Source organism: Callospermophilus lateralis, chromosome 18, assembly GCF_048772815.1.
Source record: "Callospermophilus lateralis isolate mCalLat2 chromosome 18, mCalLat2.hap1, whole genome shotgun sequence".
NCBI lineage: Eukaryota > Metazoa > Chordata > Mammalia > Rodentia > Sciuridae > Callospermophilus > Callospermophilus lateralis.
Genome location: NC_135322.1, coordinates 14,991,146 through 15,008,651, shown reverse-complemented (window position 1 = coordinate 15,008,651; position 17,506 = coordinate 14,991,146). Strand labels below are relative to the sequence as shown.

The window sequence follows — 17,506 nt, the reverse complement described above, 5'->3', positions numbered from 1 at the left end:
CTACAATCATTTAGCTCCTTTAACCCAAGTAACTTCACTGCTAGGAATTTACTTCCAGATTAGTATCAGAGATGTTCTCTAAGATATTTGTGTAAAGACCATACCCTGCAATGTTTGCAGTGGCAAAATAGACCTGGGAATTACTTTCAGGACACACCCACACAATGATACTCTACAGGGGTAGAGATAAGGAGATGGTTGTGTACTAAGTATGATTCAGAACACAACACAAATGGCACAAAGGGTTCTCTTTTTATAAAAATGCAGATATGACAACTTCCTTAAGAAAAAATTACTAAGTAGTTGTTAATAAACTGGGGTGGCACATAACTCAGAAAGTTGGGCCAGGACTAAAAAAGTGAGGGCAGCCTAAGCAACTTGGTGAGATCCTGTAACAAAAATAGGCTGGGGATGGGGCTCAGTGGTACAGCACCCTGGGTTCATCCCCAGTACGGGGGTGGGGATCATAACCATTGAGTAAATGGACTCAGCAGAACTTACTTTCTGGAGCTGTTTTTCAACTTTCTAAAAAGGTAGACATGTCCAGCATGGTGGAGCATGTCTGTAAGGCCAGGTCTCAGGAGGCTCAAGTAGGATTACAGATTTTTTGAGACCCTGTCTCAAAAAAGTTGTGGATTTAAAAAAAAAAAAAAAAAAAAGGCAGACATTTACTTCCAAGGCTTAGGGCCTTAGGGCCCCTTGAAGCTTAACATTTTTTTTGGTATTGGGAATTAAACCCAGGATGGGCTAAATCTCAACACCATTTATTTGAGATGGAGGCGTCTACATTGCCCAGACCGGTCTTTTTTAACTTGTAGTTCAAGTGACCCTCCTGCACCTGTCTCTTGCACAGCTGGAACAGGCCATGGTGATGGTGCAGGGCTCTAACAGCTTACTCTGAAAATGATTCTCAACTAGAGCTCGCTTGGGCACAGCCCTCCAAGAATGCTGCTAAGGCCTGCTGGGTTTTCCTCCACAGGACTCCTTCATTCTCTGCACCTTCCCATCTACAGCCCACCTTACTTCTGAGGGCTAGGCCTGCATTTCCTGAGAGCCTGAGGGCTATGCCCTGACCCGCCAGTACCTCTTCAGAAGAGTGAGGGAAGCAAACACACCCTGCAATCCCAGCAAGTGCTATGTTTATTTTCCAAACAATTTTATTGAAATGTGCCAAGAGTACATGGGCAGCACAAATGTATGAACAGGAAAAAAAAAAAAAAAATCACATGTACAATAATCTTTAAAAAGTGAAGGTTAATCTTGGGAGATATCAGTTCCCCCTCTCCCCTCCCCCTCCAGACTTCCAGCATTTCCATTATGGTTAAGCCTCTACTAACCTAGCATTAAAAAAAGGAATACAAGAACTTTTGAAGAAAAAAAAAAAAAAAAAAAAAAAAAACAACGGCATAAAGGAAAGAGAAACGTTTTCCTGCTCGGGTGGGACTCTTCCTGGGCCCCTAATTAGGAGGCATGCTGAGCAGTGGAGAAGCACAACTTCAGAGTGTAAGGATACGGGCCATCTGCAAAGGAAAGGACAGAGAAGTCTGGCTGAGCTCTCCAGGGAACGCTCCTGGACCTGGTTCTCATCTGTACCCACCTCCCACTTCTGCAGTTTAACTGTGCAGAGTCTAAACTTGTCACTGCCTGATATGAAACTTAAAAAAATTATCCAAATACACAAGGTATTTTCCCTTTTCTTCCTTCACTCCCATGGAGGAGCTTATTCCTACCACATTAGCTGTTCTATGCAATGGGGCCTGGCCCAGCAAATTCTAGTTGATGGCCAAATGAAGCCCCCTTTGGGGTACCATCTCTGCCAGTCTGACACAAAAAGAACGACAGCTTGTTGGAGAACAAGTCCACACAACTCCCAAGCAGGCACAGTGGATGGCAGCAAGCAGCCTAGCTGGCCTTCCCAGGAGACGCATTATCAGACTGCTCTCCTGGCGACCAGGTCCTAGTTGCCTGCCAGTGACAGGGAGGTAATCTCCTGGGTCCCGTCTCAAAGGCAGGAGGGACAATTCTGGCCTGAAGCCAGCCAAGCTACCAGGGGAATGACTCAGGACACACAGATACTCACTTGGGTTTTTCATCTGGTAATGGTTCAGGAAGCCCAAAGTCTCCAAGGCATCACTCTTGGATTCCCACTCCAGCAGTCCAGAGGAACTGCGCTCACCTGAGTAGAAAGCAAGGAGAAGGCAGAGGAGTTTTGGTGGACCTGACAGCCACCAAGCAGGGGCCTACCATTGGCCAAGGACTCAGTGGAGGAAAGCAGGGCTGCAACTCACTTTTGCCTGAGAATACTTTCACAGAAGTTGGCCGCTTCACTCCCAGCTCATCACAGATCTGCAGCAGAAACAGAGGGGTGGAGGAATTCAGGGCACAAGGACTACACAAAGGGAACTCAAGCAGACCAGGGCCCACATGGCCGAGGGCTTGAGTGTTTCTGGAGGAATGGTTTCCAGTTTTTTGTTGTTGTTTTAAATATTTTTAGTTGTAGATGGATATAATACATTTCTTTACTTATTTTTTACATGGTGCAGAGGATTAAACCCAGTGCCTCACGCTTACTAGGCAAGTGCTCCATGACCGAGCTACAACCCCAGCCCCTTAATCTCATGCAATTTTTTTTTTTAAAGAAAACATATGGAGGGCACGATCATATATTCTTTAAAGCGTCCCTGTGACATGAAAAGAAACACAGCTTTCAATTCTCAACACAGCTAAAGATTGACTAAAAATATGCCTTTCTAATCTCCTCTCTTTAGTCACCATATGGGTATCAACATCCTCCAAGTGTTTGCTCAAGAAAAAGTGCAGGGCATCACCCGAGGTCACAGTAGGGTCCAAAGTGAACTCTTGCTTTTAGCTCTCCTCTCTGGCTAGCTGTCCCACTTCCCTCTGACCAAGTTATCTAGGCCCTCCCTTTGGGTATTATGCAGACACTGAGGTGCCCAGACAGGGCATCCATCAAAAATGCATTCTGTCACCAGGCTCTTGAAGACCTTCCCAGCGAATAAGCAGCAGCTCCAGCTTGCCAAAAATGCAGGAGGATCAAGGCAAACTCAACTGATGCTGGAAGTTTGGTGCCACTCTCTCATGCCAAGACTGTGAGCAAGGATCCCCACCTGTCCTCCTCTGTTCTAGCTCAACCCAGAGACCAACAGAGAAACTCAATAGTTTGTTGAAAAACAAAAATAAGCACTCTGCCAGTGGTGAGGGACGAGCTGCCTGAGAAGCTCCATGGCACTCACCTCAAAGAAGTTCTCTTCGGTCACCTCCAGAGGGGCATTGAAGAAATGCAGCACATTACTGGGGTGCTGGATGCGGTTCTTGGCTGCCTGCTCCGGAGTAGAGAACCGATTGTTTCTTGATTCGCTGAAGTCTTTGTAACTGCAGGACCCGTCTTCCAGCCCGTATGACTGACCAGGCATAATGGCTGGCTGCTTGGAGACACTGTTGGAAGAAATAAAAGGGAAGCTTTGTCAGACCCTCAGTTATCTCCTAAGTCTTCTACTATGGTCTCTCTCAGAGGCTCAGTGGGCCTTGTGCCTGTCTGATAATGTGGTGTGCCTCAGGGGACATTGCTCCACTGCAGAGGCAAGGCTGACCTGTTTTCTCCCATGGCCTCAGAAGAGGGGCAGAGAACACAGATGCCACACCCCATTCCAGCCCAAGTACCCATCTCAGTCTCATTATACACCTCCGCTAGGCCCACTCCCACCCATTTCTCCTTGGTCTTTCTACAACCCTCCTTTGCCTGGCGTGACAGAACTTACCAGACATTCATCTTCTGCCCAAACATGAAGTTGTTGTTGAGGTGAGTAATGGCTCGGTCAACAGCATAGCCATCAGCCATTTCCACCATGGCGGCCCCCGGCTTGCTTTTCATGAACTTTACCTGGGGAAAAGCAGCTGCAGTCAGCACTACTGCCCAGCTATGAAGTTAGCTACCCCTCCAAAGTTAGTCAGAAACAATAATGCCTGCTCAGGCTCTGGGCTTAATATTTTCTCACTATAAGAGGGGAATCAGGGCCACCTGGAAAACTTCCCTGGCCTTTGAGCATGCTCAATCCAGGCAGCAGGGTATAGGCAGTGTTTTCCTAACTGCAAGGCAGGCCCTGGTCACAATGTAAAGGATGTTTTGTTTTGCAGGGCCAGGGACCAAACTAGTGCTGGGCAAGTGCTCTGCCACTGAGCTGCACCCCTAGCCCCAAAGGCAGGCCTATTATGTGGGTACTGCACTGAGATGCAGCAAGATAAAGCAGCAGAGAGCGAGGCCAGGCTATTTAGCTCCAAGTACTGCTTATGTGAACATGGGAAGTAATTTAACCTCCATCCTTTCCTGTCCCATTAAGGTTTGTAAAAACTGAACAAATTACTACCTGTTCCACATCTTCAACAAAACTGTACACATGGACCCTTGCCTTGTATTAACTCCTTTTCCTTTTTTTTGGGTAGTACTAGGGATTGAACCCAGAGGCCCTCTATCACTGAGCTACATCCCATCCTCAGCTGCTGGTTAAGTTTTGAGGCAGGGTCTTGCTAATAAGTTGCTGAGACTGGCCTGAAACTTGGAATCCTCTTGCTCCAGCCTGTTGAGTTCCTGGGATTATAGGCATGTGCCACCATGCCCACTTATCTTTAATGGGCAAGCCAGGGGCTACAGATTTAAAAGGCTTCTAAGACCAAGTTGGTCTGAACAAAAAAACAACAAAACACACACTTGGTCTCAGGTCAGCCAACATTCAGCCCTGGCCCACAGGGAATGCAAAAAGGCCCAGGACTGTCAGAACAGTTAAAAGTTTTCCAGGAAATTCTTACCTAATGTTCTAATGGGTACATTCTTATATACCTTTTGAATTTTTATGTTCACATACTGGTTAAATCCTAGTTCTTTTTTTTAACACGATAAAATCCTGGATTGACACTGGCAATTCAAATAAATAACCAAAACCACAATGACACACAGCGAGAATAAAACAAAACCCATCTGCAAAGACGACTTGAGCCGCCTGAGTCACCCACTTCAGAGGTAGGCCTGTTCCCCACTGGCTCTTCCCCCTCCGCTGCCTGGCAAGCTGAGGCCCAGAGCCTTCCTTGGGCCTGCTGGGTCTAAAGGCAAGCAACTGTCGCAGCAAAAGCTCACCTTCTCCACATTGCCATACAAGCAGAAGACATTGAAGACTCGATCACAGTTCATCTTAGATTGATCCAAGCCATAGACCATGAGCACAGGGCTGTCGGCGTGGGGGCCATACTCGGGTGGTGGGGGAGGGGGTGGGGGGTGCCCATACTGGGGGCCGTAGCGGCTTGGGCCCCGACGGTGACCCCCCACTGGTGGGCCCATCCTTCTCCCTTCGTAGTGAGGTGGGGGGGGCCCGTAGCCCTCATCATGGTAATGGCTGTGGTACCCACCGTGGGGCCCTCCTGGGGGGTGGGAAGGAAAGAGAGGGAGGACGGGTGAGAATTTGCGCGGCGGGCGGCGGGCAGGGGCACATGAGCCACGGGAGTCCACGGAGGGGAACCCCCTGCCCTCACCATATTCTGCGGGGTGATCTCCCAGGAGAGGGGGCTGCCTCTGGCGTTTGTTGGGGTTACTGCCAGGGTCACCTGCAGATAGAGAAAATAGTTACAAGTTGAACTCAAGAAAAGGGATGTCCCTCTCCCTTCTGACTAGAAAGGCTAATCTCAAAGTTGCTCAGCTCCCATGAGTTTCACTGCAAACCCTTTCTTACAAGGGCTGCTGGGGATGCCTTCCTAAGTCCTAACCCAGGATGGGCGTGAAGCCCAGACCTTAAGGCTGGAACCCCACTCCCCACCCCCTGCCCACAAAGAGGCCAGCTTCCTTTCTTAGAGAAAAGGCCAGGCTTTCTGCTTACACGCTCTTACCCACCCCAGCCTCCTGGGGAAGCCCAGCTCTCAGGTCCTCTGGGGGAACTTGTGAGCTACTATGGAACTGATGGAAGGGAAGGGCCAAGAGCAGCTTTGTAATGTAATTCCCAATGAAGGGAGGAAAGGGTAAAAGCCGATAAAATAATCAAGGAAGGGCAGACACAGGATAAAGTCTGGCCACCAAAACCCCAAGGCTCTGGGAGCTCTAGGTTCCATTCTCTTGTCCTATGCTCTCTAGTCCCTCTGTTCTCAACCCTGGGCCCAGTCACCCTCCTCCCCAGTCCCATCCAGCCCAAGGAGACAGACTGTAGGAGCTGACGAGCAGGGCAACAGCAGAATCAGATCAAGTGAGCAGTCATGTACAAGGCATTAACATTCTCAGACCCAACAATGGCGCAGATTCACCCCCCCAACCCCAGCTGCAGTTTATAACCACTGCCATTAATTTAGCGCTTAAGTGGCAGACACTGGGCTAAACGCTTTACAGACATCACAGCTTCTTGAATTCCTCACAACAACCCTATGAGGTAGGTACTAATGTTTTAGCCCCATTTTACAGATAAAAAAAAACTGAGTAGTTACCTTTTAACTGAGCAGTTAAAAGACACTTTGGCTCAAGGTCACAAAGCAAGTTAGTGGCTGGGCCAGGATTTGAACCGGGTCTGGCAGACTGCAAAACCCAGGGCTCAAAACCAATGCCCCTTTCTGCCACCTGGCCTGGGTTTTGTTTTTTAACAGTCAAGTCATTACAAAGATGGAAAAGGGCTACTTACAGCAGAAGTACAGAGTACAATGTCCATTTGTCACAAAAAACAAATCTGTATTTTCTCTTACCATTGGACGCTTCAACAGTGAGTTAGCACAGTTCTGAAAGATGGCGTCCCATCAAACATACACTGCGACCCTGCATCACATGGTTTTACAGTCATAAATACAAGTTACGGTACACATCCGCTACATTTTTTAAGAATTGTTTTTTAAAAGTCAATGTTTTGATTAAATCAAAATTGGCTCACAGATGTTCTGTCCTCAGAAGATATCAGAAAAGTGGAAATAAAGGTGTATGAAGTGGGTAGTGTCCCTCCGTGTTGTCACCTCCTCACATTGTGTGCTGCAGTGCGGTGCTTCTGGCTGTGTAGCGCTCCATGTGCGTGTCTCCTGGTATGAAGTGTGCCAGTGGCCCCACTATGCCCGCGCTTTTGGCCTTGGGAGCGCACCTGGTTACCCACCAGCAGGTAACTGTGTGCCTCTGAGCTGTTTGGCTGTCTGGTTTTAGGTCTGTTTTGGTTTTTTGATTTTTTTTTTTGTTGTGGTTTAAGTTTTTTTGGTTTGTTTCTGATCTCCAGTTGGTGCAGATTATGTTGGCAGCCGGTGACTGCAGAAAAAATAAAAATATCAAAACAGAAAAGAAAAAAAGAAGGCCCTCCCCAAACCAAAGGACTTAAAAAAGCAACCCATATGGCGAGGAATGGAGAGAGGATCCTATTGTCTTGGAGGCCCATGGAATCTACTTCAGTCTATGAAACGTTCTCCGAAAAGAGCACCGCTGGCTGGCTGGGAGAGCTCTGTTCTCTGTGTTTCCTACTTCTGTGTACATTCTTGGGTTCAAGTTTGCTTGGATTTTGACTTTTTTTTTTTAATGTTTAATAAAAAAGCAGTGTCTGCTGCCATGTTGCGTTTCTTTCTCTCTTTGTCTCTGTCTGCCTCTGTCTCTGTGCTTGTAGCTGTTCCTTGGAGCGCGGTGTGGTGTTCTTGATGTAGTGAGCTCAAGTCTGCGGCTGTTTCTGGGGACGTGGTGGAGGCTGCATGTTCTGTTCTCTCCAGGAAGAGCTAGTGGTTTTCTACCCTGTGTGTTGGTGAGCAATGTGCAGAGGCAGAGCCGCTGAAGTATGGTTCCTGAGGGGGTGGCGAAGCACCGCCCTCACTCCAGGTTACCTCATCAGCCCTCGTTTTTTTTTTTGGGCCCCAGCCTTGGGGCAGCCAAAGCTGAGAGGCATCAAAACCAATGCACAGCCAGCCCCTGCCACTAGCCCCTGCCGGTCTGCACATCTTCTACTTATGTTCCTTGGAGAAGAAATGGTTGGTTGCCATGTTTCTGTTAGCAGTCATGTAATGCCATTGCCCGCTCTGGTACATTCACTTGGTCACCAATTTGTCTCTGACCTTTGGAGCAGCCAGGCCCACAGGGCCTATTGTGAGGGTCCTGGGGAGAGTCTAGCCCACCCTGCCCACTGCTTTCCCAGCTGCAAAGGCGAGCAAAACAGGCCTCCCTAGGAGTGGGGCCTCTGGCTCCCAGAGCCTCTGCGATGTCAGCAACCAGCCTCCTCCCTCAGCCCATGGCCTAGTCCGACGAATCAGACCAAGATTTGGACGGTCTTGCTGATTTTCAGAGGGGGTGCTGCTGTTTTTCAAAGGCAATCCTCCACCTCTCCCGCCTACCAAAGGCAAACCATTCTTGGCAGACACTAGGAAGGGGGTAGTCCATTTGGGCCCCCTGCAGAGTTGTTGAGTCCCCTCTACAAATGAGGTGTGGCATGTCCGCCCTGGTCCAATCCAGAATGTCTGACCTCCACAAGGTCAGCTTGCTCAAAAGCTCTGCTGCAAAGTCCAGCAGCCCTCATCACCTGCTCCATCTGTCACCCCCAAAACCAGACCCTCTCAACAGCAGAGAGCAAGAGGATCATTCCTGGCCCAGTGGAAATGAGTCAATGACCCTAACCAGGCTCTAGAAGGAAAGCAGCAATATCCAACTGGGAGCTGCTACTGGGTTCTAAGCCCCTGCCAGGCTTCATCCTCAGTGAAGCCATGGTTCCCACCTGGTCCAAGCCTCAGCCTTGACTCTGCACCCTCAGCTCTTCAGAGGGCCCCAGGCAGGACCTGCACAGGTCCCTCATTCGCCCTCTTATCACTGGGGTGTCTTTTTCAAGAACTGACCCCAAGGCCCTCCCATGTCCATAGGGAGCCCAATGGCATTACATAACCCTGAGCCCGGGTCTATGAAGTGCACTAGTCGAGTGAAGGCGAGGCAGGTATGTTTAGAACAAAGTGGCCGTCAGGATTACCTTGTCCACTGAGGTTGGGGTTTGTGTAGTCCCAAGTATCTTGATCATTCTTGAACACATTCAAGCGTGTAGGCTGTAAGGACAAGACAAAGCTTGAGACCAGCCATCCCCTCTCACCTAGAAGCTGCCAAGGAGCAATCACTTCCCAAACCTACCTTTGCATATTCGATCTTCAAAGTGCAACAGCCAGAATAGATGTCAGCCCCATTAAGTGAGGCCTTGGCCCGCTGGGCACTTTGCACTGAGTCAAATGTGAGCTTAATTAAGGAAGGTTCCCTCGTTGAAGCTCTTTGGAAAGGACTTCCAGTTGTCTCAGGGATGAGTTCAAGACAGTTCTCAGACTGTGGTGCATGTGGGCTCTGGGGTCAGCTTACCGCCACAGCCTCAGGTGACAAGTCAAAACTGTGGAGATGGGACTGGAGTGTTGCCCATGGAGGAGTGGCCACTGTCCAGAGTACTCCCATGATCTGCACTAGCCCTGACATCATCAGAGATGGTAACAACTCCTCAGCACCACCACTCCAAGCCAAGTCATCACCACCTTCTTTGCCCCAGTTGTCTCTCATGCTGCCGTAACCTCAGAAACATCAGGTTATAATTCCTCCTGAAAAGCCCATTAGCAGCTTCCTAGTGAACCCTGACAAAGCTACTGTCCAAGATACTCTAAAGGAAACCCTCTCCCTTGTGGGCTACTCCACGCTCTTCAAATCCTCATGTCTCCCCTCCTTATCTCATGACCTATGCAAAAGCCATTTACCCTCCACCTGAAATGCCCATTCCTGTCTCCTCATGGAAATAGGACAGCCTTCCTTGGGAACCTGTCCAAGTCTCCTTTTATACTCTTTTCCCCATAAATCTCACAAAACTCACAATTCATCCTTTCGTTCTTTTTTAAATATTGTTTACTCGTCAACAGATCTTTATTTTATTTACTTATACTCGGTTCTGAGAATCAAACCCAATCAAAATCACTTGCTAGGCAAGCACTCTACCACTAAGCCACAACCCCAGCCCTTAAAGTTCACTCACTCTTAAGATTTTCACTGTTACAACATATGTCTGGTTTCTAGTTATCTCTCTAATCAGACCTTGAACTCTATAAAGGCATCTGGTATATGGCGGACATTCAGTATACACATGCTAGACAAAAAAATGTTCCTAAGCCACACCCTGTGAGAACCCCACCCAAAAAGCCACCTATTTCCCCATAAAGGATATTCCACCATGGCCTGGACTCCATTCTTCCGGAAAATGACAATTCTCTGGACAGGACCACAAGGATTACAGATAGTGTAAAGAACATCCTGTAAAAGCAAAGACAAGCAAGATGAAGGAGTCCTGGGAAATCAGTCTGGCGTGGGGAAGTGACGGGAGATGAAGAAGGGAGGACACTTTGCAGAGGAGCCTACAGGAATGCCTGCTGACACGCACCGTGGTTATGGAATAGATGGGGTTCAGGATGGTAAAGAGAAGCACACTGTTAACACTCCGGGAGTCATCTGAGTCCCCAGGGCGAGAGATCTTCTGGCTGGTAGAATAATTGACAAAAGCAGGGTGACCAGCGATATAGATTTGGTTGTCGGCTGCGTAGTTCACTGCATTGCAAGCCCCCAACACATCTTCAAATTCTACCAGTGCTTGTCTCTTCTTAGGCATCACCACCACATAGCTGGCAGAGAGAACATAGGTTTCAATCATCTTGGGGAAATGGAAATTATGAGAATGCCTTCCAGTTTTCTTTGAAATGACCCAACCCCAATAATCCATGCCACAGGTGTAGTTTTAAGTCATCCCTTCTTCTGGGACCTCCTTCTGACCTCTCCTCCTCACTAGACTGAGTCAGGTGCCTCCCACACACAAGAGTTTAGCCTATAATAGTGCTGACCTCTCTGGATGAACAAGTTTCTGCAAAAAGGAATCTAGGATAATTTTGTTCCCTTTTGTATTCCCACCACCTTACATGTGCCAAATAGTCAACAAAAATTTGCTGCTGAGTAAAGCAATGTTGACTAGAAAGTATGAGGCAGAGAAAAAGAGAAGAAAGGATGTGGAACTTGCTACAAGAGGATCCAAAGTTCAACCCCAGGAGTAGAGATGATGTAAACCTAGTCAAAGGACCTCAGACCAGAAAGGCAAAATCACTACTTCCAATCAGAAACCAGTGTCACAAAAGCACACTAGGACCTGGGCCCAGTGGTACACTGTAATCCTAGCAGCTCAGGAGGCCGAGGCAGGAGGATCACGGGTTCAAAGCCAACTTTAGCAACAGGAAGGGACTAAGCACCTCAGTGAGACCCTGTCTCTAAGTAAAATCCAAAATAGGGCTGGGGATGTGGCTCAGTGGTCAAGTGGCCCCAAGTTCTATCCTCAGTGCACGCACGCACACACACACACACACACACACAAAAGCACACTAGGGAATTGACTTCTTTTCAGACCCAGCTCCTAGTCTTTGGGCCCAGTACCTGATGGGTCCAAACTCCTGCAATGCCTCCACAAGGTCAGCTTCCACCACACCGTCAATCAGGCCCCTGATGTGGACAACTGGGGAGGCAGGGGTTTTGTGGGGGTCATCGTAGTTCTCCTGAAAAAGGAAACAGAAACAACACCTCATTTTGTGACATACAAGATCATAGTCCTCTGTGTTGTTGGAGATCCAGTCAAATAAGTTACATGTCACCCAGAAAAGATGCATGGGGCAGAAGAGAGGGAGCAATTCAACCCAATCACCCCAAAAGGATTCTGGACCAGCAGAATAACAGCCCTGAGTGGTAGCCACTTGCCCATTGGCTCTAGCTTCTGAGAAAGGGAAAAAGGTGGAAGGGAAAAATCTCAACTTTTACATCCCTCCAAGGACCATCTCTCCTCCTGCTCAATCAAGGAAACACAGAACAGTGGCTTAGAAAGCAACCTAGCAGGCGAGGCTTAAACAGCTATCTGCTGTGGTGTGAACAGAAGTCTGTTTTCTGCATGTGCCCCACCTTCTTTGTATTTCCTGGTTGAGCAAACCAGGCACGACTGTTCTCCACCAGTCATCCCCAAGTCCAGCCAGGGCAAAATAGTATGTGCCCTTAAACTTGTGGAAGATCAGACAATTTTGACTCCTTCATGCCTTTTATGGCTCCCACCAAAATCTGCCTAAGCTGGACTAGGGAAAAAGGGGTGAGGAAACTCAAAGAAGAGCAACTTCAACCCACACCACTAAGTTCCTTCTCAGGAGAAGTGTCTTTCCAGTCACAGAGATAGCAGCCTCTGGGACTCAGGAGCAAAGTAACTTTCTCCTCCATCTCTCCTGGGCTCTGGGCCCAGCCTCCTGTCTGAGAAATCTCTGGGCACAAGACATGGAACAGGGACAGAACTGGATTCTATTTCAGGAACCGACTACACAAGCCACAGGAGACACACCCTTCCCGGTGGTTATGGGTCCTGAGTTCTAATTCCAGAATTGTCCCTCATTAGCTATGTGATGGAATCTCCCTTATCTTTTGCTAGTTTCCTCTCTGGAAACTGGGAATTCATATACCTGCCCCAAACCCACAGAACGGCCATTCCTGGACTTCTGAGCAGGTCAAACAGAGCCCGGGAAGACCGAGCAGAAGCCCTTTAATAACTTCCACGGATGGGGCTGGCCCCGACCCACAAGGGACAACTGGTGTTCTTTTGGGGGTGGCAAATTTAAGAGGCTGAATCCCTCCTCCCGTGGCCAGACGACCGGGGAATGTCTGGGTTTATCAACCTCCAAGAAATTGAAATCGTAAGCAAACGTGTCAAGGTTCCAACGTCTGGCTCAACTCCCAGACAACTAAATCTGCCTCTCGCAAGTCTTCTTATTTTCAACGCCCACAAAAATAGGGAAAATATTCTGCGCTGGGGTATATTTTTCAATAAATCAATAACTGGAGGCCGGGAGTCAAGGCGTGACGCTACTGGGATCGGACAGCGATCGGCCGGAATTCCCCACTCCGCAGGGCCGCCGCCCACCCGTTCCCGCTCACGAGATGGCCCCCCCCAACCGCCCACGAGGCCAGGCGAGAGAAGTGCGCCTGCGCACCGGGCCACAGAAGAAAATGATAAAGGGGGGGAAAAACGGCCCGGCCGCGTGCCCGACCCCCACACGCTAGCCCGCGGCGCCTGCGCAATACGTTGCCCGCAACGCGAGCAGCTTCCTCCACCCCCTCAACCCCCGCTCAGGATTGCGCGCACGCGCAAGTGCCTGTCCTCGCGCAATCCCCGCCGTTTGCCCAACGCCTGCCCCTCCCCCACTCCCGTCAGCGGCGCGAGGGCCTAGGCGCCTGCGCAGAGGGGCCCCCCAAAATAAATACCCTGAAAGTACGAAAATTTCCCACCCTTCCCAGAGTCTAAAGCCCTAGCCTCACCCCGCCGCCGCCTCCCGCTGCCCCGGCTCCTCCACCGCCGCCGCCACCGCCTCCGTGCTGGTCGCCGGCGTTGTCAGTCTTCAGCCGTTTAGGAGCTCGGCCGCCCTCACTGCCGCCGCCGTAGTAGCGGCCACCGCCGCCTCCGCCGCCCGCCGCCGCCATCTTCACCATCGCTCCCGACCGCCTCAGCTGCTCGTCCGGCTGCTGCCTCTGCTCCAGCCGCCGACGCCGCTTCTCCGCCCGGGGCAGCAGCCTCCGCGACATGGCGGCGCAGAACCCGCCTCCCCCCGCCTCTCATTGGGGGAGGGACCCGCCCGTCACCCGCCGCCCCCACCCGATAGGGGGAGCCACTGGCCCCGCCGCGGGGGGAGGGGAAGCTTCTGCACGCCTTACACGACTATTGGACACGGCTCACGCCGTTCTGCAGGAGGGCCCACCCTCGTTTGTCTGAAACACTCCTTATTGGCCAGGGCTTTCTGCCAGTCATTTCTCCAATCCCGCCGCCTTAAAATAAACCCCAACTTGATAGGTCAGATTTCTGGCATTGCCCGGCCTCACCAAGAGCGCCTAATAGGAGCGACTCTCCAACTTTCGGGAGAAGTCCCGCCTCCTTCCCACTTTCGTTGGTTTTGTCGCTAGTCCGTCAAACTGAAAATCTTCAATCTCCCCAGTCACGACTACCTTCCAGAGCCACTCTGCAAGGAGGCAGGAAGGCGTTCATTTTTGTCTCTTTGCAGTGGTTACTACAGATGCCTATCTTTTCTGTCACCACCCAATTGGTCAATGGAGAGTGGAAAGAGTACGCTCTCGCTAGATGGTAGGACTACAGATGGTCTCTGATTGGGTGAAAAAGGGGAGCCATAGGCGCTCTTTGGCGCAGTCTAGGAACGGATCTGAGCAAGGACGCATGCGCCTATGTGCTTTTAGGGGCCTCCAGAGGCGGGGCGACTCTTCAAGGAAGCAATCGCGGGAGTATCTAGGGTATTTGTTGGTTGTCTGATGTTCGCCGCTCCGGAAGTCTAGAGCCACAGAGAGGGCAATTCCCTGCTATCTACATCCCCATCACTGTACCTTGTACCTCTTCACAGCCAACCTACTCACGGCCGGGTTTTTTTTTTTTTTTTTCCCTTTTTAACTCTGTTCTCACCCTGTCAGTTCGTCAGTCATTTCTCCACCTCTAAATTTGGCCACAGTAACTCCTTTCAGTAGGCAGAAGGGGAAGGAGCTTTCCCACACCTCTCCATCTTTGCCCTTGTGCGCCCCTCTCCGCAGAATACTTTTCCCGCTCTCCCTCCAATAGAAGCTAAGGGTCAACTCCCTATCGGTGCAGTGAGAGTTCAGCTCCCTACCCACCCGGACCCCCAGGATTTGCCTTCTGATAACTCAAGCCACTGGCTTTCACAGGACAGCCCTAAAAGGACTCCCGGCACGGTACCCTCCAGCGAGGCTCGGGGGCGGGGCGCCGGAGTTACAGTAGTGAAGGGGCCGGGCCCAGATCCCACGCGGAGGGCCCTCCAGTGACCGGGCTGACCCCACCCCCGCGGGGGGCACTGACGAGCTAGGGGTGTGGCTCAGGGTAGGACCCTCGCTTTGCCTGCTCGAGGCCCAGGGTTCCATCCCCATCACCAAAAATTAAATAAAAAGAAATAATGAGAAGCAGGCAAGCGAGTCTAGGGGTCGTGGGAAAGGCGGAGGACGGGCCCAAAGGTGCTCCGGAACCTTTCCGCCCGGGTGAAGGGGTTCCCACAGTCTGCGCCCTGCGGAAACTAAGTTTGAAATGGGGTCAAGGGCACAGAAAGAATGGAACCGTGCCAGTTTGGGGGACTAAAGTTTTGTGGGAAAGTATCTGAGGAGACCCTAAAATCAACTGCCAAGTCGCACCCGGAAGATCACAAAACCCGGCAGGACTGGGACAGAGGGCGCCACGGCCTCTGGGGCACGTGACGTGAGGAGGGCGGGGTCGCGGGCCCAGACGTCAGAGGAATGCGGTGGGGGAGGGGAGGACCCCGGGCCCCTCCCCTCCCCGCCCCCGCGCCCGGCCCGGACGCCCCTCGCGCCGGCGTGCGCCGACTGAACGCCACGGAACCGGTCCGGGCGCCGTGCGCCGCAGGCCGCTCTCCCCTCAGCGCGCGCCCACGGCGGCGACCCGGCGGCCGCGCCGTCTGCACCCCACGTTCGCGGCCGCCGCCCCACCCCCAGCCCTCCGCGCGGACGGCCGCAGGTAGCGCCTCTGGCCTGTGCCCCCGCGCCCCTCCCTGACCCCGCGCCCCAGTCCCCTACCAGCTCGGCGGCGAGCCTGGCCGGCCGTCCGGGATCGAAAAGAGCAGACACTGGGAAGTTTTGGGGGAGGGAGGGGCGGGCCTTAAAGGGACCACGACCTCTTTTCAGCGTGGAAAATAAAATTGTGTGCGGGGAAGACCGAGGAGGCCACGAGGCCAGAAAGGAGTAGGAAGAGCACCGGACACCGCACTCGAACTCCGCGCCTCTTCCCCAGACCCCCACCCCCGCAGGCAGAGAGTCGTCCCTCCTCTTGGTCAGCCAAGTGCCGGGTTGGTTTGTTGGGTTGCGTGGTTCAGATGGCCAAACGGACTCGGGTGCAAGTGACTGACCCAAGGCGCCTCAGCGTGTCAGTGCCCGGGCAGGTGTGTCTGACGTCAAGGCAGATGCATAGCCCGGCCCTGCAGTGCCTGTGTGTTCTGGGGGCAGCAGTAGAGGTGGAGGTGAGGAAGGCTCGGCGGTCACGGTACCGTGTTCTGACAGGAGGCTGCTGCTTTGGGAAACTGAATTAGCCATCCGGAGCTTGTTTCCTCACCCATTAGGGACTCAGTCCTAGCACCTTCCCCAGGGTGATCGTGAGGACTGCTTGGGTGCATGGAACAAAGGGGACCTAAGAGGCTTACCCCCATTTCACAGATGACCTAAAACAAGCCCACAGAGTGCGCGGAACAGCTGGAAATTCCACGGCAGGGCCGCCTGTCAAAGAGCAAGTCACTCCCCTCAACTCCGCGCCCAGCGGCCAAGCGAAATCTGAGCTGCTCAGGTTCTTGGAAACCCACACCTACCCCCTTTCTACTAGTTTTCTGCCTGGCACAAACACTGCCTTTCCTTTTATTTGTTAAATAGCCAAAGTTCACTCTTGCCTGTGGCCTTTGCCTTAGCTGATCCCCTCACCTGGATGTTCTTTCCCCACTTTGCCCCTTGTTATCTGACCTGCCTCGGCTGGGATGTCAGGTCTTGACCGTGCCAGCCTAGTTAATCTTCACACAGTTTTTGTGTGTCTGGGTACCAGGTATTGAACCCAGGGACACTTAACCGTTGTGCCTGAGCCACATCCCCCCCATACACACACACCTTTTTTTTGGAGAGGGTGTCTTGCTTAGGCCTCACTAATTGCTGAGGCTGGCCTTGAACTTGCCATCCTGACTCAGCCTGAGTTGCTAAGATGCCAGGGATGTGCGACCTTGTCAGCTCTCCATAGTTTTAGTCGTGGCTCCCCACTTAACTACCTTTTTATTCTTCTGCCATAGGAACCTGTCCAGGCTTTGGGGTCCAAAAGTAAGTTATGTATCCCATTACTTTATTCTTTTTTTTGTAGTGGGGATGGAACCCAGTGTAAGGTCCTTACTTAGCATCTGGACAGCTATCTTAAGTGAGAAAGGCTCACCACCCTGTCATACCAACCCAACCCTTCACTGCCTGCATTCTTTCCCGCCCAAGGGAGCATCACCAACCCCACCCTTAACCACTCACATTAGGACCTGCCTGGCTCTAATCCCTGAACCTGCCCCATCAAAGTCCCAAACCCCAAGCCTGTTTTGCCTCTCTCCATCTATGGAGAGATGTGCCTTTATTTGTCACCCTGGCAAAGGGAGCCTCCTTCAACGTCTCCGCAGACTCTAAACGTCTACTTCAGGCCTCCAAGCTTCTCACTGCCATTGGAACTGAAGATGGTGGCTAAGTGACCTCCTTCTCCAGTGGGCACTTCCCTCCTGACCTCTCTCCTTTTTATAGGCCTTTGGCTGATGCTCACTGCCTGTGTCTTTAGATTTATTCAAGGCCAGATTCAAAGGATCTCTACCCAAACCATGAGCCGGCTTCTGTCACAGGTCAGCATCATCTGGCTCCTCCTGACTGTCACCATTGCCTCAGTGACACCTAGCGCCCCTAACAAGG

General features: G+C 51.4%; 1 protein-coding gene across 3 annotated transcripts; it reads right to left on the bottom strand.

Annotated features, from left to right (window-relative positions):
* Positions 1-1,122: 1,122 nt before the first annotated feature.
* Positions 1,123-15,704, bottom strand: Hnrnpl (heterogeneous nuclear ribonucleoprotein L). 3 transcript variants are annotated; one of them, XM_076839265.2, is made up of 13 exons: positions 13,334-13,825; positions 11,423-11,541; positions 10,389-10,626; positions 10,176-10,261; positions 9,113-9,209; positions 8,958-9,030; positions 5,542-5,613; positions 5,150-5,430; positions 3,780-3,901; positions 3,255-3,456; positions 2,289-2,346; positions 2,081-2,176; positions 1,123-1,520 (listed from the first exon to the last, which is right to left on the bottom strand). In XM_076839265.2, exons 1-13 carry the CDS (start codon positions 13,595-13,597, stop codon positions 1,462-1,464), a joined length of 1,767 nt encoding a protein of 588 aa, XP_076695380.1. In that variant the 5' UTR covers positions 13,598-13,825; the 3' UTR covers positions 1,123-1,461. The 3 variants fall into 3 exon arrangements, with proteins under 3 accessions (XP_076695380.1, XP_076695381.1, XP_076695379.1); XM_076839266.2 differs by lacking the exon at positions 13,334-13,825 and adding an exon at positions 15,614-15,704 and having other exon boundaries at positions 5,150-5,613; XM_076839264.2 differs by having other exon boundaries at positions 5,150-5,613; positions 13,334-13,829.
* Between the last annotated feature and the right edge of the window lie 1,802 nt (positions 15,705-17,506).

Coding starts and splice junctions, on each gene's coding strand:
- Hnrnpl (XM_076839264.2), bottom strand. CDS start 13,597: ATGTCGCGGAGGCTGCTGCCCCGGGCGGAGAAGCGGCGTCGGCGGCTG. Junction 11,542..13,333: donor CAGCGGGAGGCGGCGGCGGG/GTGAGGCTAGGG, acceptor TTCCTTTTTCAG/GAGAACTACGATGACCCCCA. Junction 2,347..3,254: donor CCGAAGAGAACTTCTTTGAG/GTGAGTGCCATG, acceptor TTTCTGCTGCAG/ATCTGTGATGAGCTGGGAGT.